Source organism: Hemitrygon akajei, chromosome 27 (assembly GCF_048418815.1).
Source record: "Hemitrygon akajei chromosome 27, sHemAka1.3, whole genome shotgun sequence".
NCBI classification, from domain to species: Eukaryota; Metazoa; Chordata; class Chondrichthyes; order Myliobatiformes; family Dasyatidae; genus Hemitrygon; species Hemitrygon akajei.
The window spans coordinates 45,443,973-45,471,005 of NC_133150.1; the positions used below are offsets into that span (position 1 = coordinate 45,443,973).

Consider the following 27,033-nt stretch of genomic DNA (forward strand, 5'->3'; position numbering starts at 1 on the left):
TACAAACTCTGCTTTGCATGTCAATCGTTAACAGCAGAGAGAGAGAGAGGGGGGGGGGGCATTGAGATGCCAATCAGCATCATGGGCAACTTTTGGTCACATTGTCAGGGGTATGGCATTACATGAACAATAGTTAACCTGGGTCCACACCAATTTAATTCAGGAGTGGTCTGATTAACATTTCACAGCCATGATTTTTGACACTGGTGCTCTGATGTTACCAAAACTCTCAGTAGTTAGCCTTTGAGATATTGCTAATAACTTGGTACCAAATCATATCCAAGTAGATGTCAGACCGGTTAAAAAAAAATGAACCTTTGAGATTGAAATTCCCAGCTGAGCAGTGATACAAAGACTACTGCCTTGATGCTCATTAGGCAGTAGAGAGGAACAAAATGAGGCAATAGAGTGGCGTCAAATCCATTTTTTTGGCATAGTTAACATGTTAGCCCTGTACCAACTCTTGGCTTCCAATATCTGCAGCAACTGAGGAGCAATCCCTATGATACCCACCAACTGTAACCAGGCGCTTCTTGGCTTGCTCGGCAGACGTTAGCTGCGGCCACAGAATGGAGGGAAGGGGAGGGTGGTATGGTAGCATACCGCTATTTCAGTGGAAGTAACCAGTGTTCAATTCCCATTGCTGTCTGTAAGGAGTTTGCACGTTCTCCTTGTGACCGTGTAAGTTTCCCCTGGGTGCTCCGGTTTCCTTCCACATTCCAAAGACGTATGGGTTAGGGTTAGTGAGTCATGGGCCTTCTATGTTGGCACTGGAAGCCTGATGCCACTTGCCCAGCACAAACCTTGCTGATTTAAATTGATGCAAATGATGCATTTCACCGCATGATTCGAAGCTTCGACGTACAGTACTGTGCAAAAGTCTCAAGACTCATATATATATATAAAAAAATAAAACTAGGGTACCAAAGACTTTTGCACAGTACTGTATTTGTCAATGTGGAGTGAAGAGTGAGTTTCTAAGGCTGGCAGGAACAAAGGATGGTGGGGATAGTGAGGGTGGAGTGCCACGGGAGGGGGGTGACAGGGGATTGCCGGAGGGGGTGGGGTGGCATGGGTGCAGACGCACCAAGCCCTGAGACACCAGGCAAAGTCATTTGAATACAAACAATTGACTTATTGATCATTACAAACTGTCTCTCTGGTGATCCCGTCTCCCTTCCCCTTCTCCCAACCATAATTCCCCTCTCCCTGCCCCCTTCCCGCTCTCAGTGTTAAAACAGCCAAATTAAAATCCACTTTGATTCAATGTCGTAAAACAATAGAACATGAAAATATCTGAGTGGGATAAATGATTTTTATAGGTACTGTGTATGTACAGTATGTGGCTAAGACTCGTGCATGTGACAAGTAAGGTTGAACTTTAATCTCAGAGATTGTGGCCAGGCACCTGGGTGGATGAGGGTGATGATGGATGGGCTGACAGATCAAGCACAGGGAAAGAATTTTCTCATTGAGCCATGGAGAAAAAGGTCTTGTGTGGGCTGCAGGTTGAGGGCAGAACTTCCCCGTGTTCTAAAGTATTTAGCTACGTTGCATTACTCTTGTTTTCCTTCTCCCAGGTTCTGCAAAACTAGTTTGTATAAATTTTAAATTTAAGCTAGAGTTTGGTATGCACAACTCATCGAGATATAGACCCACTTCCAGAGACTGAGCTGATTGGCAGATAAGGTAACCATCTCCGTTAAAACTCAAAGTAATCAGACTGGGGTTACAAACAGGAGAAAATCTGCAGATGCTGGAAATCCAAAGCAATGCACACAAAATGTTGGAGGGACTCAGCAGGCCAGGCAGCGTCTATGGAAAAGATAGATGCTGATGAAGGGACTTGGCCCAAAATGCCGACTGTTTACTCTTGTCCATAGGCGCTGCCTGACCTGCTGAGTGCAAAAAAATGTAACCTGTCATGTTCCTCTTAAATCTTTTCCCACTCACCCCAAACCTATTCCCTGTAATTGTTGACTGTCCAACCTGTGAAAAAGACTGTCGACATTCACCCTTTCCATGCCCCTCTTTATTTTACATACCTCTATAAGATCACCCCTCAGTCTCCTACATGCCAAGGAAAGTCATACTAGCCTGTACAACTTCTCCGTAAAACTCAGTCCCTTGAGTCCTGGCAATGCCTTTATAAGTCTTTTCTATTTTATTAAACAAAGGGTTTAAAAGGAAGGCCACAGCTTACTGCGATATGGGCTAAATATAGACAAATGAGAATCACTTGGGTAGACATCTTGGTCAGAAGATCCTGGAAATGAAAGGGTTAACACAAGGATCATTTGATGGCTTTAGCCCTATACTCAATAGAGTTTAGAAGAATGAAGGATGATCTCATTGAAATATACTAAATATTGAAAAGTCTACGTAGAGTGGATGTTTCCTATAGTGGGGGAGTCTAGGACTCAGAATAGAAGAGTGTGCCTTGAGAACAGCGAGAGGGAGGAATTTCTTTAGCCAGAGGGTGGTGGATCTCTGGAATTCACTGCCAAAGATGGCTGTGGAGCCAAGTCTTTGGGTCTATTTAAAGCAGAGTCTGATAGGCCCTTGGTTAACCAGGGTGTCAGTGGTAACGGGGAGAAGGCAGGAGAATGGGGTTGAGAGGGATAATACATCAGCCAAGACTGGCAGAGCAGACTCAATGGGTCAAATGGACTAATTCAGCTCCTATGTCCTAGGGTTAGCATGGATGAGTCGGGCAGAAGGGCCCATTTTCCAGGCCCTACCACAGCCTGGTGACCAAACTCCAGTGAAAACCTGGCTTGTTAGGGGAAGCTGCCGGCCTCTAGTAAGGAATTTGTGCTTCACTTAACCTTGGGGCTATAGTGGTTTGAGCAGTCAAATCTTAAGAGGTCATGCTCCAAATCGCCAAAGAAGGCAAGCAAAGGGTTAATTAGTTGTGGAAGACTATCTTCTTAGAATTCAAGGCACAACTATGTTGAATGTGCTGGCAGGGATGAGTCACTTCCAACGATATTTCGATACCAATACCCTAAAGTGCACATTTAATGATGATGTAATTCATTTTGTGACTGTGCCGCGTACTGCATCAGTGCAATCTGAACCATACCAGCCCGTAAATGAGCTCACTCTCCTCTGCTACCAGCCTCTGTGCGTCACTCTTATTCTCCACATTTTTTTTAAAAAAACCTCCTTGTGTATTAGCAGAAAAATCCTGTCAATGACGCTGTGCTGCCTAAATTTCTTGCTGCCTTAGGAAGGCAGCCAACATAATCAAAATCCACCCATCCCAGATGTTTATTTATTTAGAGATAGTGTGCAGAAAAGGGTCCTTCCTGCCCTAAGAACTGGCACCCAGTAACTCACCTATTTAACCCTAGCCTAATCAGCGGGCAATTTACAATGACTAATGAACCTACTAACTAACTTGTACATCTTTGGACTGTGGGTGGAAACCAGAGCGCCTGGAGGAAACCCACATGCACGCAGGTTACAACGACCAATGAACCTACTAACTGGTACAATCAAGCTGACTTTTGTTGGCTTTGTGGGTTAGTTTACAATTGGACCCTCCCTACAGATCATCGTAAACCAAACCTCAGGAAAAGCTGCAGAGATCGATCTCCCAATCCCTCATCATTTACCTTAAATTTAATTTAGGGATACATCGCAAGACAGCCCATCTGGCCCAAAGAGCCACAACACCCACCAATTTAATCCCAGCCTAGTCACAGGACAAATTACAATGACCGCTGAACCTAACAACCGGTAAGACTTTAGACTGTGGGAAGGAGGTGGAGCACCCAGAGGAAACGCACGTGGTTCGCGGGGAAAACGTATAAACAGAGCTGGAATTGAACTCTGACATCCTGAGCTGCAATAATTACACTAGCATGGCACTGTTATTCTTCCTTCTCCTCCTCCCACTGGGCAGAAGGTACAAAAGCTGGACCAGCCTCAAGGATTGTACCCCGTCAGAAGACTATTGAACGGTTCCCTAGTATAAGAGGGACTTTTGACCTCAATTTATCTCGGTGTGACCTTGCACTGCACCATATTATCCACTTGCACTGCACTTTCTCTGTATCTGTATCTCCTCTTTCTGCTCTCTTCCTCTTGTAGTCCTTGATGTGATGAAACGATCTGTTTGGATGGCATGCAAAACAAAGTTTTTCCACTCTACTTCGGTACATGTGACAATAGTAAACCAGTTTACCAATTCACAGGACAAAATCTTCCCAATCCTTCTCAATTGAGAAGGCTTCCAAATTTCGCCGGTGGTCGGGTTGGGAGAGTGGGTAGAGTATGGAAATGCAATGCAAATGCTCAGGGAATTTCAAACCAAAAGAACATTTTGTCATCTGGCCCCCAATGCAAAAGTGGCTTCACTGTTTGAGAGAAGGGTTACATTGGCCAAAGAGCAGAATTTTGGTAAAACATCTCAACATTAGTTTTCTGCATCAAATGAAATTAAGAATAAAGATTCAATCCTTTTTATACATGATTTGATAACATTTTCAAATTTGATTAACAAAACATTAAAATTGATTTGAAGAACTTTCATGATTTTACAGCTTATTAAAATAAAACTTCAACTTTATCCATTTCACAAGCCAACTGTAAAACATTTACAACAATGCACAATCTGTGATGTGGGAATAATACTTGTGAAGTTGCTAACACCCATTTCTAACCACATATATGGCCTGTAAAAGCCTTTTACAGAAGAAAACAGCTTCACCCTAAAAGCCCATAAGACCACCGGTGAAGCCTTTGTAAAATCAGATCCGTGTCCAAGGACATTAAGCTGGTGAGCATGCTGTCTTCTCGCTACTACCAACGGGCAGGAGGTACAGGAGCGTTGGGTCCCACACCTCCAGGTTCAGGAACTGTTATTACCCTTCAACCATCAGGCTCCTGAACTGGTGTGGGTAACTCCACTTAACTCAACCCTGAATTGAATCCACAACCTACAGCCTCACTTTGAAGGACTCTACTACTCTAGAATCCTAATTATTTACTTTAAAAAAATATTTGCACAGTTTATCTTCTTTTGCATATTGGTTGTTTGTCAGTCTTTGTTTATAGTATTTCATACATTGTGTTTCTTTATTTCCTGTAAATGCCTGCAAGAAAATGAATCTCAAGGTAGTTTATGGTGACAGATCCATATGTTGATAATAAATTGACTTTGAACATTTTTGCTCAAGATTTATTACCTGTTTCAAAGTGTACGTCTCCCATGGACATGATATCTATACAGACTAACCCACCAAGGTACTAATATAACTCAATGCTCCATTATATGATTGTAGTCTCCACAGATCTGACTGCTGTAAATTTTCAACTGATCAGAAAACAACGGCTAATTTAAGCAGCACCATTCTTAAAAGGTTTGAAAGGCCAGAATATTTACAATAACTTTGCTTTTTTTTCCTTTAAAAGATCATCTTGTTTTGGCCAACAACAGAAACTTAATTCATGTTTGTATATGTTTATTCCAGTGATAAAATTCAGGCAGTGATTATTATAACCAAATCCAGTCCTATTGGGATTAGTTTACTGGACATGCAAGGAAATCTCACACTGTGGATCTGAAAGTGGAAGTTGAAAATCATGGTTTTTTTTTTGTTGAAACAGTAATTACAACATTTCTTGGCTTTCGATGGAGTGTTCTTTTGAAGGGTATCCAGTATTTTATGCTTATTGCCTAATTTCCCAAATATTTAGTTCTAAGGCTATAGTGGTATTGTGAATGGAAATGGGGAATATAGCGTGCACCAAATAGCTGACCAAAATTAATGGTTGGGAGGGTGATGGAACTTCACACTAAAGCAGACTTTTTATGTCACCATATACAACCCTGAGATTCATTTACCTGTGGGCATAACTCAGAAAATCTACAGAATAGTAACTATAACAGGATCAATGAAAGATCAACCAGAGTGCAGAAGACACCAAACTGTGCAAATATAAATAAGTGGGAATAAATAACGAGAACTTGAGATAATGAAATAAAGCATCCTTAAAGTGAGATTATTGGTTGTGGGAACATCTCAATGATGGGGTAAGTGAGTATAGTTATCCCCTTCTATTCAAGAGCCTGATAGCTGAGGGGTGGTAACTGTTCTTGTACCTGGTGGTGCAAGTCCTGAGGCTCTTGTACCTTCTACCTGATGGCAGCAGCAAGAAGAGAGCATGACCTGGGTGGTGGTGTTCCCTGATGGGATGGATGCTGCTTTCCTACGACAGTATTTTATGTAGATGTGCTCAATGGTTGGGAGGGCTTTACCTGTGATGTACTGGTCTGAATCCACTACCTTTTAGGATTTTTCATTCAAGGGCATTGGTGTTCCCATACCAGGCAATGATGCAACCAGGCAATATACTGTCCACTACGCATTTATAGAAGTTAGTTAAAGTTTCAGATGTCATACCAAATCTCCGCACCTCTCTTAAAGAAGTAGAGGTGTTGCCATGCTTTCTTTACAATTGCACTTACGTACTGGGTCCAAGTCAGGTCCACTGAAATAGTAACACTCAGGAAATTAAGATTGCTATCCCTCTCCACCTCTGATCCTCTGGTGAAGACCGGCTCATGGACCTCTAATTTCCCTCTCCTGAAGCCTACAATCAGTTCCTTGGTCTTGCCGACATTGAGTAAGAGGTTGCCGTTATGACACCACTCAGCCAGATTTTCAATCTCCTTCCTGTATGCTGATTTATTACCACATTTGACACAATCTGCAACAGTGGTGTCATCAGCAAACTTGAATAGGGCATTGGAGCTCTGCTTAGCCACACAGTCATAAGTGTAAAGTGAGCAGAGCGGGGGACTAAGCGCACAGCCCTGTGGTGCATCTGTGCCGATGGAGATCGTAAAAGAGATGATATCACCAATCCAAACTGACTGGGGTCTGCAAGTGTGGAAATCCAAGATCCAATTTCACAAGGTGGTATTGAGGCCAAGGTCTTAAAGATCGTTATTTAGCTTTGGTGGTGGTATTGAATGCTGAGCTGTAGTCAATAAAGGACATCTTGATGTATGTATCTTTGCTGTCCAGATGTCCCAGGATTGAGTGAAGAGCCAATGAGTTGACATCTGCAGTGGACCTATTTCTCTGGTAGGCAAACTGGAGTGGATCCGAGATGCCTTTAAAGCAGGAGCTGATATATTTCATCACCAACCTCTCAAAACGCTTCACCACTGTGGATGTACATCAGTGCAATGGGGTGATTGTCACAAAGGCAGGTCACCACGCTCTTCTTGAGCACTGGCATAATTGAACCACACACTGCCAAAGCGAGAGGGTTAAAGATCTCAGTGAACACTCCAGCCAGTTGGTCAGCACAGGTCTTCAGCACGTGGCCAGGTACTCTGTCTGGTCCAGATGCCTTCCGTGAATTCACCCTCCTGAAGGTGGCCTGCATGTCAGAGACTGAGATCATAGGATCATTGGGGGGTTGTTGGGGTTTGAGATGGTTTCTGACGGTCATAGAAGGCACTGAGCTCACCTGGAAGCCAAAGACCTGCTGTCTCCCATGTCACTTGATTTAACTTTGAAGGCAGTGCTAGCATTCAAGCTGCCACAGCTGTTCAGCATCCCTCGCTGATTCAAGTTTGCTCTAAAAAGTTTCTAAATGTTGAAAAATTTATTATAAAGAGCAGTAAATCAAATCACTATTTGGTGTGACCATCCTTTGCCTTGAAAACTGCACCAATTCTTTTAGGTACACTGTCATGCAGTTTTATAAGAAAATCAGCTGGTAGGTTGTTCCAAACGTCTTGGAGAACTTGCCGCAGTTCTTCTGCAGACATTGGCTGTCTGGTTTGCTTCTGTCTCACAAGGTAATCCCAGACAGTCTCGGTGATGCTGAGATCAGGGCTCTGAGGAGGCCATACCACCTATTGAAGAACTCCCTGATCTTTTTTTCACTGAAGATAGCTCCTTATGGCCTTGGTCACGCATTTGATGTCATTGTCCTACTCCAGAATGAAGTTGTGACCAATCAGATGCCTCTCTGATGTTATTACATGATGGATGAGAATCTCCTTGTACATCTCAGCATTGAGGATTCCATTAATTCAGACCACATCACCAACTCCATTTGCAGAAATGTAGCCCCAAACCTGCAGGGAACCTCTGCTATGCTTCACTGTTGGCTGCAGACACTCATCCACGTAGCACTCTCGAGATAATCGACGGACAAACTACCTTTTGCTGTAGCCAAAACTTACAAATTTTGATTTGTCAGTCCAGAGTACCTGCTGCCATTATTCAGCACCCCAGTCCTGGTGTTTTTGTGCATAGGTGAATCTCTTGGCTTTGTTTACACTTCGGAGGAATGGCTTGGTTGTCCTTTGCCCAATTTGATTCTTTCTACACCCGTTTCTGCTTCAGTTAATCAGTTTAGTTCAATCAACTCATTATGTCAGTGTAATTTGTTATCTCTGTTGATTGAACTGAACACAGTACTCCAAGAATTTGGCAATGAATTACCAGAAGCCAATGTTCAAAATACTGCATTGTCACAGATCATCAAATATAATGCTCAATTAATTTATCTTTTGAGAATTACTACCCAGAGATTGCTAGCTTCCCATTACTTTATCAATTAAAAATAATATATGGTATTTAGTATCCACCAATGAAAATAAAAGGTAAGTACTAATTTATTAGCTTGTGCTTCAGCAGACTTTAACTATGATCATAAACACAAGAAATTCTGCAGATGTTGGAAATCAGAGCAACACACACAAGCACCTTAGCAGGTCAGACATCTTCTATGGAAATGAATCAACAGCTGATGTTTCAGGCCGAGACCCTTCATCAAAACTACAGCTATTGTTAGCTATGATCAAATATTTCATGATGGACTTTAATTGGTTGATCTGTAAAAGGGTATTGCTTTGGACAATAAAGTTCTATTAGACAGAACTTAGGGAGATATGTGTTGGGAAACCAGTTACATAAACACTGGTCATTCACTTATGCCTAGACTCAATTGTACTAGAAGTGAAAAAAGATTTATAATATAGAATCTAATTATATAACAGCTCAAGTCAAATTATTTAAACAGTTAATATGCTTAAGCCCCAATTAAAAGCTAAAGCACTTAAGGATTACATCCAAAACATTTTACTAAGCAATTTACATGTGCCACTGTATGCAAGAATATTTAATAACTTAAAATACTGAGCCATTTGAACTAATAATCCAGAGAACAAGTTGAAATTTCACTGTGGTATACTGCTTTCAAATAACTTCAGTTTAAAAAAAGCGGTAGGAGATTTTTTTTTCTCCTGAAAAATGGAAATGGTTGTAAAAAAACAAACTGCTTGATGTTTGCTGTCCAAGCCAAGGAACGTGGTGTTTGTTTGCTTTCTCAGCCTGGAATACTGGCTGCTCCACCCCAGTGCAGGTGAATCTTATGCAACTAGCCAAATGCTTGGGAAATTCAGTCAGTTTTGCACAAGGGGTGGAACCAACGACCACTACAGGCCAACTTGGCAGCAACACCCAGCTCCACTGACAAAAAAAATATAAACAGTAAAGCTTAGTGGAGAATATGTGATTAAAAATGTAATAAGTTCTGCACAAGGGGAAGAATGTGACTGTCACCCAGAGCTATAACTTATCATCCAAAACAGGCAATGTTATTTTCAAGCAGATGTACACTGAAGCCCAAAGAAGCCTCTTAAGACGTATGTATTCTGTCAAGTTTATAACATTATTGTATGGCATGGATCTGACATGTTAAAGGATAATTTACCTCTCAAATTTTCATTTAAAACTGAATAAATAGGCTGCATAATACTCAGTCATCAGGAAAAAAGAGATTTTGCTTTTTTAATTCAGAGATACAGTGTGGGACAGGCCCTTTTGGCCCAATGAGGAAGTACTGCCCAGCAACCCACCTATTTAATAATGGTAAAATCCTCCTGTGCCTCACTGGTACATCGGGCAGCAACCTTGCCCTTTCTTCACTGTTTGTCTGCTCTACCAGGCTGAGTTGCTAGCTCAATGCTCAACCCAGCACGGATGGAAAGCGTGCAAGGCGCTGGCCGGATTTGAACCCAGGACCACTCGCCTTGAGGTCTGGTGCGAATGCGACTATACCACTGGCTGGTGAATGCACCTGTTTAAGCCAGCCTAGCCTAATCACGGGACGATTTCCAACGACCAGTCAGCCTACTAACTGGTACGTCTTTGTACTGTGGTAGGAAACCAGAGGAGCCGGAGGAAAGCCATGCGATCACGGGGAGAACGCACAAACTCCTCGAAGAATTGAACTCCAATGGCCTGAGCTGTAATAACATCATGTTAACTGCTACGTCACCGCAGCATCCTTTTCTAAACTAAGTTTGCATTTATCTACATAGTCTGTCCTTTGACAAAGAAATCTGCATTGCCAGTGCAGTTTAAGAACTTCAACTAGTTGACAAAAAGAATAACAGTGCATTTAGAAACTGCAAATACTGTTCCATAAGTACTTCAGATTACTGTAGCCGTATATGGGGGATCTGCACAATGTATAATGGTGGCATTGGAAAGCAGTAAAACGTAACAGAAAGCAACAGCACTCAAAAACTGTGTGAATCCTGAATGGAAAATACTGCAAAAAGTAGTAGATATGGCCCAGTCCATCACAGGTAAAGATCTCTCCACCACTGAACGCATCTACACAAAATACTGTTGAAGGAAAACAGCATCCATTATCAGGGGCTCCCACCACCCAGGTCACATTTTCTTCTGGCTATTGCCACCAGTAAGATGATTCAGGAGCCTCAGGACTCACATCATTAGGTTCAGGAACAATTACTACCCCTCAACCACCAGGCTCTTGAACCTGAGACTTCACTTGCCCCGTCACTGAACCATTCCCACAACCTATGGACTCACTTACAAGGACTCCTCATCTCACATTTTTGATATTTATTATTTAGTTGTTGTCCTTCATTTTATTTTTGCAGAGCTTGTTGTCTGCCCTGCTGGTGCAGTCTTTCATTGATTCTATTACAGTTATTGGGTTTACTGAGTACGCCCGCAAGAAAACAAATCTCAGGGTTACTTAGATAATAAAATTTACTTTGAACAACACTCGTACAGTTAATTATATCTATGTGGACAAGGCGATATCTAAGCAACCTTCTAAATTTATTCGAAGAGAACATGTATAAGACAGGCTTGGGAAATATTCCCCAACTTCTAACTTTATTTTAAGCAGTTGGGAGGACGCTACTCACCCTTCTTGTTTTTCTTCTCTTCATCATCCATACCTGCTCCTAAGAGCGTGAAAATGATACCAGTTTGGGAGTTCAAACCCACCGCTGTCACAACAATCCGACCGGACCCTTCCATTACGTGGGTACCTGGGAAGAGAGGGGCAGAAGGTTAGAAGGTTACACCATCCAGTTAAGGTAACAGCAGTAGACAGCTTTCAAGGCTGAATCACTGGCATTTCTTCTCTCTCCCCACCTCCCTTTGATAGGTTTATTATTCCTCCTCAGTCAAAGGAATGAAAGTCATTAGGAACACAGAAACATAGAAAACCTACAGCACAATACAGGCCCTTCGGCCCACAAAGCTGTGCTGAACATGTCCTTACCTTAGCAATTACCTAGGGCTACCCATAGCCCTCTATTTTTCCAAGCTCCACGTACCTGTCCAGGAGTCTCTTGAAAGATCCTATCGTATCCGCCTCCACTACTGTCGCTGGCAGCGCATTCCACGCACTCACCACTCTCTGCATAAAAAAACTTACCCCTGACATCTCCTCTGTACCTACTTCCAAGCACCTTAAAACTGTGTTAGCCTCTCGTGTTAGCCATTGCAGCCCTGGGAAAAAGCCTTTGACTACCCACACGATCAATGCCTCTCATCATCTTATACACCTCTGTCAGGTCACCTCTCATCCTCCATTGCTCTAAGGAGAAAAGGCCGAGTTCACTCGACCTATTCTCATAAGGCGTGCTCCCCAATCCAGGCAACATCCTGGTAAATCTCCTCTGCACCCTTTCCATGATCTCCACATCCTTCCTGTAGTGAGACGACCAGAACTGAGCACAGTACTCCAAGTGGGGTCTGACCAGGGTCCTATATAGCTGCAACATTAACTCTTGGCTCCTACACTCAGTCCCACAATTGATTAAGGCCAATGCACTGTATGCTTTCTGAGATGTTTCTAGTAATGGGAGTGTCCCATACCAGAAGGCACAACTTCAGAATACAAGTACTGTACGTCCCTTTAGAGCAGAGATGAGAAGGGAGTTCTTTAGCCAAAGAATGGCAAATCTGTGGAATTCATTGCCACAGACGGCTGTGGAGGTCAAGTCATTGAGTATATTTAAAGTAGAGGTTGATAGGTTCTTGATTAGTAAGTACGTCAAAGGTTATAGGGGAGAAGGCAGACAATGGTGTTGAGAGGGATAACAAATCAGCCACGATGGAATGGTGGAGAGTACTTGATGGAATGAATGTCCTAATTCTGCTCCTATGTCTTATGGCCTTAAGGTAATGTCAGTAGACAACTTACAATGCTGAATCAATGATGTTTCCTCTCCCCCTGGGGTACGTTTATTTTTCCTCATTACGCAAAACAAAAGAATAAATGCAATTCCATAGAAATATTGTATAGAAAGTCAAAATTAGCAAAGCAGTCACTGACTGAGCCAGGCTTTTAGCTCTCAGGGCTTCAGACCTTAATAGAGGGAGACGCAGTCAGAGGTTTCGTAATGATGTGGTTCCAAATAATTCAGTTATTTTAGAAAACACCTTAACGATTCATTAACTTTTGACTGAAAATTAATTAGCACTGTTGAACAAAGTGTCTTTGCTCAGTCTATCATCATGCTGTGCTGCATCAGGAAGGCTAACCGCTTCTTTAAGAATGCCTGACTCCCTGGACATTCCCTTTACTCTCTTCTACCTTCTTGGAGAAGACAGAGAGATTTGAAAGCCCCGGTGTTCAAAATCAAGAACCGACTCTTCCCCACTGCTTTTAAGACTCATAAAACATTACAGCACAGTACAGGACCTTTGGCTCACAAAGTCAACCAACTCCAAAATCAATCTAACCCTTCCCTCCCACATAGCCTTCCATGTTTCTATCATCCATGAGCGTACCTAAGAATCTCTTAAATGCCCCCAAATTATCTGCCTCTACCACCACCCCTGGGAGTGCACTCCACATGCCTACCACTCTTTGTGTAAAAAGCCTACCTCTGACTTCCCCCCTATATTTTCTTTCAACCACTTTAATATTATGTCCTCTCATATTAGCCTGTGTCACCCTGGGGAAAAGGCTTTATCCTCTCTATTGAAGTTTCTTATCATGACTCTATCAAGTCACCTTTCATCCTCCTTTCTAAAGAGAAAAGCTCGTCCAACTTCTCCGGATGAGAAAGTCCAGGCAGCACCCCCGTAAATCTCCTCTGCACTCTCTTTAAAGCTTCCATGTCCTTCCTATAACGAGGTGACCGGAAATGAACGCAATGCTCCAAGTGTGGTCTATCCAGAGCTTTATAGAGCTGCAACATTGCCCCTTGAACTCAATCCCCTGACTGATGAAGGCCAGCACACCATAACCAGCCTATCAACTTGTGCCGCAACTTTGAGGGATCTAGGGATGTTGATCCCAAGATCCCACTGTTCCTCCACCCCTAAGGATCCTGCCATTAATGCTGAATGTCTAATAATTCATCAATCACTGCCATGAATCTGAAAGGAGAAGGGAGTAGACCATGGGGAAAAGGGGACACCAGATGGTACAGTGTCCTCTTCTATCATATTTCTTCTTTATTTCTTTCTCCTCATCACCTTCCAGCTTCTCACTTCATCTCTCCTCTCCCACCCACCTACCTTTCCTCTCACCTGGTCTCATTTATCAGCTGCCTACTTATGCTCCTTCCTGTAACCCCACCTTCTTCCCCCTTCCTTTCCACTCTCTGCCCGAAACATTCACTATTTATTCCTCTCCAAAGATGCTGCCAGACCTGCTGAGATCCTCCAGCATGTTGTGTGTGTTACCCTGGATTCCCAGCATCTACAGAATCTCTTGTGTCTGTCATCGACTTGTCTACATCCTTCATTTGACATTGGGACATCCAGAACATGCCTTCTTCTCATTGTTACCACCAGTGGAGGTACATGAGCCTGAAGACACACACTCAACATTTTAGAAGGAGCTTCTTCACCTCCACCATCAGATTTCTGAGTAGTCCATGAATCCATGAACACCACCTCACTGTTCCTCTTTTGCATTATTTATTTTTGTTGGATGGCGATGTGGAGATAAGTCTCTATCAAAGGTGGTGTAAGGTGCTCCCTCCCTCCACTAGCCTGCAAATAGGTCACCCTTGGGCAAGGTGAAGCACCTGCTCAGCCCCCTGATCAGGGTCACGTGAAGCCACGGGAGCAGGTGGAGGATGGTCGTATGAGCAGCCGGTGCATATCACAAGTCCTGGTTATGTGACCACTGACCCCAGGCAGACAATCTCTGAAGGGTATTGATAACGGCTGGAGTCACTCGTCTTGTAAAGACACTGTCCAGATGAAGGCAATGGCAAACCACTTCTGTAGGAACAATTGCCAAGAACAATCACATAAGGAATGAATGATTTGTTTTTGTAACTTATAGTAATTTTTATGTATTTGCACTATACTGCTGCTGCAGAACAACAGATTTCATGACACAGAGTATGTCAGGGATTCTGATCCTCAGGAGGAAAAGAACTACGTTCTAAGTTAACTAGTTTCAAGTCACAAAGCTCTTACACTCAATTGCCTGTTGGATATTCACTGGGAGTTTTAATTAGTCCCAAAACTTTTTAACAACTATTTCACAGCAATGGTTCAAAAAGGCAGCTCACTACCACTTACTCAAGGAAAATGAGCGATGGGCAATTAAACTCTGGCTCAGTCTGTGAAGTCTACATCTCCTTAGAAACTATCAAAAACAACATTTATTCCGACCACTCAGAGCAATTCTAACCATTTCTTGAACTTACCAGAGAGTAACATGGGATCTTTCTCCAGGGATTTCTTCACATGGTCTGACTCTCCTGTTAAAGAACTTTCATCGATCTTTAAGTCATTTCCTTGGATGAGGACGCCGTCGGCTGGTAACAGGTCACCTGGGGATGGGAAAACATTCAAAGTTTACAAGCTCAACAGGTACTGGGTCCAAAGACAAGTCCACCCCCAACAGAATAACGTGGCTCTTGGGCCCTATAAAGCTTAAAGGAAGGTTTTTAAAGATTAGCTTTATTTGTTGCAGGTACATCAAAATGTTGACACAAACTGAAATGCATCTGAGGATGTGCTGGGGGCAGCCCACAAGTGTTACCGTGCTTCCGGCACCAGCGTAGCACGCCCACAGCTTACTAGCCCTAACCCGTACGTCTTTGAAATGTGGGAGGAAACTGGAGCACCCAGAGGAAACACACAGATAGAATATGCAAGCTCCTTACAGACAGCGGAGGGAACTGAACCCTGATCTTACAGCCGGTACTGTAAGTTGTTACACCACCTTGTTGTCCTAATAGGCACAACCTTAATGATGAAAGATTGACAACTATGACCACTTGGCACTAAAATGGACTCCATTTTGTTCTGTTCTAATTGTCTTCTTTCTTATAAAAATCTGTATTTAATTTATGCATTTCTTGTGAATCTCCAAGTGGACCATGGTGTTGTTGTGGTTTGGAGGCTTGCATCCCTCACTGACCCGGAGAGCTACACTGGCTGGAGTCAGGGCTTTATGCTTTGGCTCTTGGTAAGGTTACCTATGCCAAACAGGTCAAAGGGTAGAGGTCAGACTAAGAGTGGTTCCCCCCCCCCCCCCCCCAAGTCCTTTAGGTTTGGGGGTTCAGCTCAGGGCTAACACCCCTGACTGGTTAAATAAATTTGCTACAGAAACAGCGATGAAGAACCCTTCTACATCTGAGTGCGACGGTATTCCTGAGTCTCCATCTAGGACTTGCATGATTGACAGTAGTGAAAACCGAGAGGAAGCTACAGACATGATGAAGGAAGCCCTGAACACCACCAGAGATAGAAAACCTTCACTGCTGCTCGAAATGCCAGCGGCGTAACGGGCAGTGAGTTTCCCATGAATGCTGCTTATCTGATGCTATGTGGTGGATACAGGCAAAGCCCTCGCCACCACTGAGCACGTCCACACAGAGTGCTGCCACAGGACGACAGCGTCCATTATCAAGAAACCAACCATCCAGGCCATGCTCTCCTCCTGCTACTACCACCATTCAGGAAGTACAGGAGCTTCAGGTCCCACACCACACACAGTTACTACCCTAGAACCATCAGCCTCTTGGACCAGTGTGGACAACTTCACTCACGACTCTGAACTGATTCTACAACCGAAGAACTCAGTTTCAAAGACTCTACCACTCATGTCCTCAGCGTGTTGGTTGTCATGCTTTATTTACGCACAGTTTTTCACAAGTTCTATTGTATTTCTTTATCTTCCTGTAGATGCCTGCAAGAAGATGAATCTCATGGTAGTACACAGTGACAGAGACATAACTTAATAAATTTACTCTGTAATTTGATATTGTTGCAAGTAAGTTTGGAAGCTACTGACGTGATGAAGGAAGCCTGCAACACCACCAGAAATGGGGGACCTTCATTGCTGCCCTAAACGCCACTGTCATAATGAGCAAGAGAGAGGAGGGAACAAACATTTGTCATCGCACACATGAACACATATGTATGAGAATAAATTCAAATTTGACTTGTTTTGCTACCTCAGGCAGCCTAAATGTAGGGAAAGCAAATAACATCAGCATTAACGCTACTAGAGCACGAGACCCATTGCTTAATGACATTGGTCCATGGAATAACAAAAGTTCGGAACCCTTGGGATACGGATTAAGGGTTACTACTCCTTTGGCTCACTGAGACCACTTCAGTCGTTGAGCACCCATTCCCTCCATCTGCCTATCGCTCCTCCTCACCTGGATCCACCCATCACCTCCAGTGTCTGTCAACTGAGATGCCGATCTGGCAGTACAAACAATATGGAGTGGACTCCATTTACACTGCTTTCCAAAGCTCAAAGCAGCCCCAAACCAGCTGATTGCTTAAGACCACAAGACATAGGAGTAGAATTAGGCCATTTGGCCCATCGATTCTGCTCCTTTCAATCACTGCTGTTTCTTTTCAACCTCATTTTCCACATGATCGTTAACCCCCTTACCAATCACAAACCCATCAATCTCTGCCTTAAATACACCCATGGCCATTGCCTTCAATCCCTCTATAGCAATGAATTCCACAGATTCAGCACCCTTTGGTCGAAGAAATACATCTTCATCCCATTTCTAAAGTGACGTCCCTCTATTCTGACGCCCATGCCCTCAGCTCATATATCATCCTACTTACGGAAACATCCTCTCCATGTCCACCGTTCCAGGCCTTTCAGCATCTATTTGGTTTCAGTGAGACTCTCCCCCCTCCCCACACTCCCACCGATCCTCCTGGACTCCAGTGAGTACAGGCCCAGAGGCATCAAATGCCCCTCATACATTAACCCTTTCATTTCTGGGATCATTCTTGTGACCCTCCTCTGGACCATCTCCAGAACCAGCACACCTTTCCTCAATGACGGGGCCACTCCCATTAGGGAAGTGGCTACACAGCATCCACGGCAGGACCACTAGACTCCAAAACAGCTACCTCAGGCTGATCAACACCTCCACTTATTAACCTACCCCACCACACCTACATACACATCACCTAGTGTCACCTTATGTACAGACGAACACTCTATGTATATAAGTTACTTGCGTACATTGCTTTATAGGATTGTTTTTATATTTATATTTATTTTGCCCCATTGTGTTCTGTAAACTTCTCGTGTTTTTTTTATTCTGCATCAGATCTGGAGTAACAATCAGTTCGTTCCCCTTTTTACTAGTGTACTAGAAGATATACTAGCATTTGGCCCATCGAGTCTGCTCTGCCATTTCATCATGGCTGATCCATTTCCCTCTCAGCCCCAATCCCCTGTCCTCTCCCTGTGTCCCTTCATGCCCTGACTAATCGATAATCTATCAACCTCTACCTTAAATCATCCAATGATCTGGCCTCCACAGCCACCTGTGGCAACGAATTACACAGATTCATCACTCTCTGGCTAAAGAAATTCCTCCTCATCTCTGTTCTAAAAGGACGCCCCACTATTCTGAGACTGTGCCCTCTGGTCTTTGACTCCCCCACCATAGGAAATATCCTCTCCACATTCGAGGTGGACAGATTTCAATGAGATCCCCCCCCCCCCCCCCCATTCTTCTGAACTCCAGTGAATAGAGGCCCAGAGCCATCAAACACTCCCCATATGACAAGCCTTTCAACCCCGGAATCATTTTCATGAACCTCCTCCAATACTGAAGTATGCCAAAGAACAACCTTGAATCTTGAAATCTCTGCCCCCTGGTTTTTGACCATTGCATGAAAAGAAATTCACCCTTCTGATCTACAGTCTCCTTACCTTCTGTTTTAAACACTGAATCACCTCAGTCTCCGCGGTCCTGAAGCAAACAATGTTAACTAATCCACTCAAGGCACAGCTCCAATTTTCCAGTTCTAATAACATCCTCAAATTCCCTCTTCACTCGCACCCAGGCAAGTACATCTTTCCTCCAAAATGGTAACCAGAGAAGCAGAAGATAGTTATGACACAAAATGAAGCCATTCAGCCCATCATTAATTATTTTCTTCAAATTTTTATTTTTTTTTTTTACTTAGGGATACAGCGCAGTTTTGGACCTGTGCTGCCCAATTACACCCATGTGATCAATTCACCTATTAACTCATAAATCTTTGGAACGTGGGATGAAACCAAAGCTCCTGTTGGAAATATATGTGGTCAAGAGGAGACATACAGACTCCTTACAGATAGTAGCAGGGACTGAACCTGGATTGCTGGCGCAATGATAGTGTTATGCTGCTGTGCTGTGCCTTCTCTGGAAGTTAGTCAGAGAAGCCACCTTGGTCCTATTCTCTGGCTTTTTCCACATAACTCTGTGAGGCTTTCCCTCTCAGCTGCCTATCTAATTGTTAGCAAACAAGGGCTGGGGAAAGGGACTGGTTGAGGTGATTGGCATGGAAATCGTGGGCCGAAGGGCCCTACTTCTGTGCCGTGATAAGAGTTTCATATACTCTTTATCACTCTCTCAAATGTAAGTCACCTAGGAGATAGACAACACTAAAATGGCTGTGTTGTTGAGATCTGAGATTAATAACATTAAGAACCATATCGAGGATAAACTCTTAGCTTTCAATCTCACGGCACATCAGTCAAAGCTGCCTCAGGGCTTGGGGTGTGGCATCCTCCCTAATATACAAAGATTACTGTGAACTGGCAGGACAGCAGAAAAGGTCACTGGCTGCAGACTACCATCACTGCAGGACTTGATGGGTCCAGGACAAAGAAGGGGGGCAGGAAACACCTTTGTGGACACCATCCACCCGACAAATTGCCTTTTTCTAAAAGATCCCCATGCGAAGCACTATAATAATAATAATTATTATCATTATTATGACAATCCATAAAAACCGACAGGATACAATTTTACAGGATAAACAAGCAAGAATAACTTACTTAATAGATATACAGTTATAAGAAAATGTTTGTGGACCCTTTGCTATTTCCCAGTTTTCTGCATTAATTACTCATAATAGATGGTCTGATCTTCATCTAAGTCACAATAACAGACAAACACAATCTGCCTAAACTAATAACACACAATTTGTACTGAACCTCTGGGGTAATGCTATTTGGAGTCAGGTGTTCAATCAATGAGATGAGATTGGAGATGTGGGTTGTAGAGGTGCCCTGCCCTATAAAAAAGACACACACAGTCAGGTTACTGACAGAGCCTGCTCTTCTCAAGAAAGATCTGTTTATGTGCACCATGTCTCGATCAAAACGACTTTTAGAGAACCTTTGAAGAATTGTAGAGATGCACAAAACTGGAAAAAGCTACAAAAGCATTTCTAAAGACCTGAGTGTTCATCAGTCCACAGTAAGAGAAATTGTCTACAAGTGGAGGAAACTCAGTACTGCTGCTACTCGCCCTAGGAGTGGGCATCCTGCAAAGATCACATCAAGGCACAACATGCAAAACTGAAGGACGTAAGAAAGAAACCAAAGGTAACAGCAAAAGACCTGCAGAAATCTCCCGAGCTTGCTAAAGTCTCTGTTCATGTGTCCACCGTAAGAAAAACACTGAACAAGAAAGGTGTTCATGGAAGGACACCACGGAGGAAACCACTGCTCTCCGAAAAAAAAAATTGCTGCAAGTCTCAAGTTTGCAAAAGACCAGCTGGATTTTTCACTACGCTTCTGGGAAAATGTCCTGTGGATAGATGAGACAAAATTTGAACTTCCTGGCAGAAATGCACATTGTTGTGCTTGGAGGAAGAAAGGGCTCTGTACACCAACACCAAAACCTTATTCCAACTGTGAAGCATGGCGGAAGGAGTGTCATGTTTTGGGGCTGCTTTGCTGCCTCAAGGCCTGGACAGTTTGCAATCATTTAGGGAATTATGAATTCAAAAGTGTATCAAGACATTTTACAGGAGAATGCCAGGGTAGTGGTCTGTCACCTGAATGATACAAGAAGACAATGATCCAAAACACAAGAGTAAATCAACAACAGAATGGTTTAAAAAAGAAGAAAATTTGTGTTTTGGTATGGCCAAGTCAGAGTCCAGACCCAATAGAGATGCTGTGGCATGAGCCGAAGAGGGATGTTCCTGCAAGATGTCCCAGAATTATTGATAAATTGAAACAGCTTTGTATATAGAAATGGTCTAAAATTCCTCCTCATTGTTGTGCAAGTCTGATCAGTAGCCACAGGAAACATATGGTGGAGGTTATTATTACTGTGACTTAGATGAAGATCAGACCACATTTTATGAGTAATTAAATGTAGACAACCAGGTAATTGCAAAGGGTTCACAAACTTTTCTTGCAACTGTGTATCTATTAAGTAAGTTATTCTTGCTTGTTTATCCTTTACCTCAAGCTCCCTAATCAAATCCAGTTCATCACACAACAGCCAATCCAGAATTGACTTTCCCCTGGTGGGCCCAATGACAAGTTGTCCTGAAAAGTCATCTTGTAGGCAAATTGACTACAAATTCTCTCTATTGTGATCCAGCACTAACCCGATTTTCCCAATCTATCTACACACTGAAATACCCCATGACATAACATTGCCCTTTTGACATGCCCCGTCTATCTTCCATTGTAATTTGTAGTCCACGTCCTGGCTACAGTTCAGAGGCAGTTTCTTAACTCCTCCGATCCCATGTCACTTCTTTCTAATGATTTGATTTCATTTCTTTTTAACCAACAGAGCCACAACACCCCTCAGCTTAGCTGCCGTTCTTTTGATACAAGGTGTATCCTTGGACGTTAAGCTCCCCACCATGTTCTTCCTTCAGCCATGACTCAATGATGCCCTCATCATCATACCTAACAATCTCTAATGGCGCTACAACATCATCTACTTATTCAGTATACTGCATGTATTCAAATATAACGCCTTCAGTCCTGTATTCATCACCCTTTTCGATTTTGTCCCCCTGTTACACTGCCACTCATCCCACTGAATGCAATCTAGCTCCATCATCTGCCTGTCCTTCCTCAGGGTCTCACTACACTCTGCTCAACTTGTACACTGTCCCATCCTCAGCCCTATCACTCTGGCCATCTGCCCACAAGGATATCGGTCCCCCTCGGGTTCAGGTGTAACCAGTTTCTTTTGCCCAGGAAGAGATCCCAGTGATCCAGAAATTTGAAACCCTGCTCCCCTGCACCAGTTCCTCAGCCACGCATTCATATGCCAAATCATCTTATTCTTACCCTCAATAGTGCTTGCACAGGCAGAAATCAAGAGATCACTTCCCTAGAGGTCCCGCTTTTCAGCTCCCTATCTTCTCTTTTTTTTCCTACATTTTGTCATTGGTGCTAATGTGTACCAAGACTCTTGGCTGCTCAGCCTTCCCCTTTAGAATGCCACCGACCCGATCCGAGACATCCCTAACCCCGACAGATGGGAGGCAGCATACCATCTGGGTGTCTCTTCACATTTACAAAATCTCGTGCCTACTTCTCCAACAATGGAAGCCCCTCCCACTACTGCAGTCCTTTTCTCCTGCTTCCCTTCTGAGCTACAGCACCAGACTCAGCACCGGAGACCCTGTCGCTTTCCTTTGACCCTTGTAGATTGTCCCTCTCAATAGTAACTAAAGCAGTACCCTTATTATTAAGAACGGCCGCAGGGGTACTCTGTGCTGTCTGCCGACTTCCTTTCCCTCTCCCTGACCACTTATGGGTGACTACCTCCCTGCAGTCTACCTATCTATCTACCTATAAATAACTTTATTAACAGAGCACTTTTCACACAGACGACATAGTTCAAAGTGCTTTACAATGGGATAAAGTGCAAACATGAAAATAAGATAAAAATAAACAGGAAAATAAAAGGCAAAAACATTTTAGTTAAAAGCAAGGTTAAATAAATAGGTTTTGAGCTGGCGATTGAAAGTGCCAACTGAGTCTGCATCCCTTACAGTTTTAAGAGTTGAATTCAATAACTTAGGAGCGTACTTCAAAAAAGCTGACCCGCCAATTATCTTTTGAGGGAAATTGTTTAAATTTAAGTGACGGTGGGAGAAGGCCTGAGAGTTTGAGCATCATTATGAAAAGAAAATGATTCTATGTGTAGTCCGGTCCCAGACCATTGAGAGCTTTGAAAACAAGTAAGAGAACTTTAAAATCAATTCTAAATGATACAGGAAGCCACTGCAGAGTAACTAGTACAGAAGTGATATGTTCCTTCATCCTGGTTTTGGTTAAAAGTCTAGCAACAGTATTCTGAATGAGCTGAAGTTTGTCGATAGATTGCTTTGGAAGGCCAGTGAAAAGTACACAGCAGTGATCTATCCATTTGATGTAAAGAGGAGAATTAGTTTTTCAGCATCACTATGTGACAGAAACTGACGTATCTTTGCAATATTTCTTAAGTGTGGAATTGCTGTTCTGGTCACTTTCTTTATGTGGGGTTTAAAACTCAAATCTAAATCACAGATAAAACCCAGGCTAGTTACTTCTGATTTTACACAGGGAGCCACGTTTCCAAGTTTATCAAGAAGTTTATCTTTTTTTGGCTCTGGACCTAACTGAAAGTATTTCAGTTTTATCTCCATTCAGTTTTAGGAAATTATTGCTCATCCATTTGTTTATTGCAGCCATACCAGAAGTCCAAGAAGACAGCATGTTATCGTCATTAGGCTCAGCCAAGATATACAACTTTGTGTTATCTGCATAACTGTGGAAATCAAGTTTATGCTCTTGAATGACGTCTCCTAAGAGTAGCATGTGTAAGGAGAAAAGTAGGGGACTTGTAAATACTACGGAGGACTTCTAGTCCAGTTTTCCTCAATTTTCTCTCAGCTACTCTACAAGATTACTTGAGTTTGCTGATGGAATTGGTGATCCATGGCGATGTTTTACTAAGTGATTTATTTTTAACCCTAAGAGGGGCCACTGTGTTTAATATATTTGTTAAGTTATTGTTGAAACCAAGTCTAGCTCCTGGCCTTCACGTGTGGCTCAGCTACTAAGTACAGCGGAACCGTTTCTACTGACAGGAGAAAGGGCAAAGGTGGGTTACTGGTGCCTTCAAACCATTCGCTTTGTGCAGATGAGGCCCGTCAGCCGTGGCTGGCAGCTCGTGTACAGAAGGTAAACTCTGATCTCAAACCTCTGCTGCCTTGCAGCTGTACCCACTCATGGGGAAGGCTTCTGGAACAAATCCCGAGGGAAAAACCAAAGCTGAGGTCCCTAAGGCAGTCCTACGTGGAGTTCAACACTGACTGTCATCTTCTGCGAAGCTGCTGTGCCAATCTGTAACAGGGTCTGCCATTCCTTTGGATTCATCAACTGTGTGGAGGGGGCAACAGTTTGCTCTCTGTATCGTACTGCCTTAGCTTGCGTATCATGTAGTCAGCTGGGATGCAACGTCCATGGTCAACCCCGACCAAGGGAAGGCCTCAGATGTTGAAAGAACCAACCATTTAATTTACTGAGCAGATTAAGTTACATAAACCAGCCAGCTCAAAGAACTTAAATTGTATCGAGAAATTTTTTTTTAAAACTGTAATTCATTTTGTAGTCTTGGCTCCAGGCAGAAGGGTGTCAAAATATACACAAAAATGATCGGGGATAGTGGTATCAGACAGAGAGGCATTAATAATATTTAACCCTTTTGTCCAGTGTATTTCCAAGTTGATGGGTAGGATCCAGGCAGTCCATGAATTCAGCTGCCATAGAGTTTGCATTTCAGGGGTCATTAATATGAATATTGAAATCACCAGAGATGAGAATCGTGTCATAGCTCAATATAATAGAGGATAAGAATTCTGATAGTGGATTTAGAAGGGGGATAAACTACAACACAGAGGACAGGATCCGTATCACAAATTTTAAAGATATGTACCTCAAAACTTGAAAAATTGCTGATAGACAGCAGATTGTACCTAAAGTGCTTTATGAACACAATAGCAAGCCCATCACCTTGTCAAGAGCCCTTGACACACTGACACTGTCATAGTCATGGGGGCATAGTTCAGATAACTGGCTACATTCATTTGGCTTTATCCAGGTCTCCGTTAAGAACATAAAGTCAAGGTCTGTAGAGGTAATAAAATCATTTAAGGTAAAAAGTCATATTTGAAAGGGATCTCCCATTTAGACAGCAAGCTTAAAACAGAGTAACTTCAAGTGTTGCAACAGGGGAGGTAGACTTTAAGAGTAGTAGGTTATTTCTGTGAACTATAGGGTTATTAAAAGAAAAAACACATCACCTTAAAAGCTTCTTCCCCCAGGTAGTTAATCTGATCATCTATTCTAGATAGCACCCTCTCCGCTATCTATTACACCACTGCATGGCACTGTAAACACTTTAAACACTATTTATAATTGTTGTTTTCGTTGCAATAAATGCTGGAGTTTATGGGTGGCAGGGTGGAGATGCGTCTCTACCAAAGGTGGTGTAAGTCACTCCTTCCCTCCACTAGCCTGCAGGTCACCCTTGGGGAAGGTGTAGCATCTGCATAGCCCCCCCCAATCAGGGTCATGTGAAGCCATGGGAGCAGGTGATAGTTGGTCGTGTGAGCAGCCGGTGCATATCACAAGTCCTGGTTATGCGACCACTGACGCCAGGCAGACAATCTCTGAAGAGTATTGATAATGGCTGGGGTCACCCATCTTGTAAAGACACTGCCCAGAAGAAGGCAATGGTAAAGCAGTTCTGTGTAGAAAAATTTGCCAGGAACAATCATGGTCCAGACCATGATCGCCCACTTATATGACACAGTCAATAAGGATGAGGATGAATTATGTATTTATGCATATTTTGTTCTATATTTATACTTCTAAAATTATTTACATCATTGTTTATCCTTTATAATTATTGAATGATTTTAGTTGTATGTCTGCACCAATGCACTGCAGCAAATCCCTAAAACTTGTAAATGTGTACCGCAAATAAAGTTGATCCTTGACCTTTAACCCTTCTGCCATCTGAATGGTTTCATCTTCACAATTTTGCTTTTGCACTATTTCTGTAAGCTATTGGATTTAAAAAGAAACTTACACAGCACTGCTCCCACCGAACAATCGATTTCACAACACATGACAGTGATAATAAGCTTGATTCTGGCTCTCTTCCTATTACAACCATTAAGGATGAGGTACAAGAGCCTGAAGATCCCCCACTCAATGTTTTAGGAACAGCTTCTTCCCCTCCAACATCAGATTTCCATCATAGCTGACTTATTATCCCTCTCAACCCTATTTCTCCTGCCTACTCCTCGTAACCCTTGACGACTTTACTAATCAGAACTCTATCAACCTCTGCTTTAAATATACCCAATAACTTTGCCTCCATAGTCTACTGTGGTAATGAGTTCCACAGATTCACCACCCTCTGGCTAAAGAAATTCTTCCTCATCTCTGTTCTAAGGAGTCGCCCTTCTACTCTGAGGTGGTGCTACCACTCTCCCAGTGTGCCGTAAGATACCGGAGCAGAATTAGGCCATTTGGCCCATTGAGTCTGCTCTGCTATTCAATCATGGCCAATTTATTATCCCTCACAACCCCATTATCCTGCCTTTTCGCTCTTACTTACTAAGTACCTATCATCTTCACTTTAAATAATTTGACCTCCATTGCCATCTGTGCCAATAAATTCCACAGATTCACCACTCTTTGATTTCACTATTTCTCTCTCACACCATTTATTTATTTTTGTAGCTTGTAGTAATGCTTACGTCTTGCACAAAACAACAAATCCATGACAAGCGTCAGTGATAACAAACGTCATTCTGATTCCCATGTCGAAGGCATCGCTGATCCCTGCTGATCACTCACCGTACTTGATCTGGGCAATGTCCCCGACTACGATCTCGGCCACCGGGATCTGGATAACCTGGCCCTTTCGGATCACGGTGAACTTCTGCTCCTGCTCGATGCGGCTCTGCAGCCCACGGAACTGCTTCTCCTTACTCCAGTCATTGAAGGCTGTCACCAGCACCACACAGATGACCGAGAGGAGGATAGCCGCCCCTTCGATCCAACCAGCATCTGCCTCCCCTTCATCTTCGCCACCTGCGGCATCTCCACACACTGAGGGGGGGAGGAGGAGGGAAAGAAATACAGTTGATGGAAAGAGTCAACTGAATAAATTAACTTAAATTACAAGACAGCATCATTTAACATATAGTCAGTGGCCTCTTTAACAAGCACACTACATGTTAATGCTAATATCTCATCAGCCAATCGTATGACAAAAACTCACTGTGTAAAAGCACTCAGACATGGCCAAGAGGTTCAGTTGCAACACACACAAAAATAGGTTCGGTTGTTGTCAGACCAAACATCAGAATGGAGAAGAGATGTAATCTAAGTGACTTCGACAGTAGGATGATTGTTGATACCAGCTGGGGTGATTTATCTCAG

The 27,033-nt window shown here is 43.0% G+C and overlaps 1 protein-coding gene across 8 annotated transcripts in view; it reads right to left on the minus strand.

Annotated features, from left to right (window-relative positions):
• The window catches only part of LOC140717343 (plasma membrane calcium-transporting ATPase 1-like), a 328,298-nt gene that overhangs the window by 99,044 nt on the left and 202,221 nt on the right, over positions 1-27,033 (minus strand). For all 8 annotated transcript variants that reach the window (XM_073030837.1, XM_073030844.1, XM_073030840.1 and 5 more), the window contains 3 exons: positions 26,446-26,700; positions 14,987-15,112; positions 11,225-11,350 (listed from right to left, as the gene is read on the minus strand). In XM_073030837.1, coding sequence (XP_072886938.1) covers positions 11,225-11,350; positions 14,987-15,112; positions 26,446-26,700 — 507 coding nt within the window. The remainder of the gene's footprint in view (positions 1-11,224; positions 11,351-14,986; positions 15,113-26,445; positions 26,701-27,033) is intronic.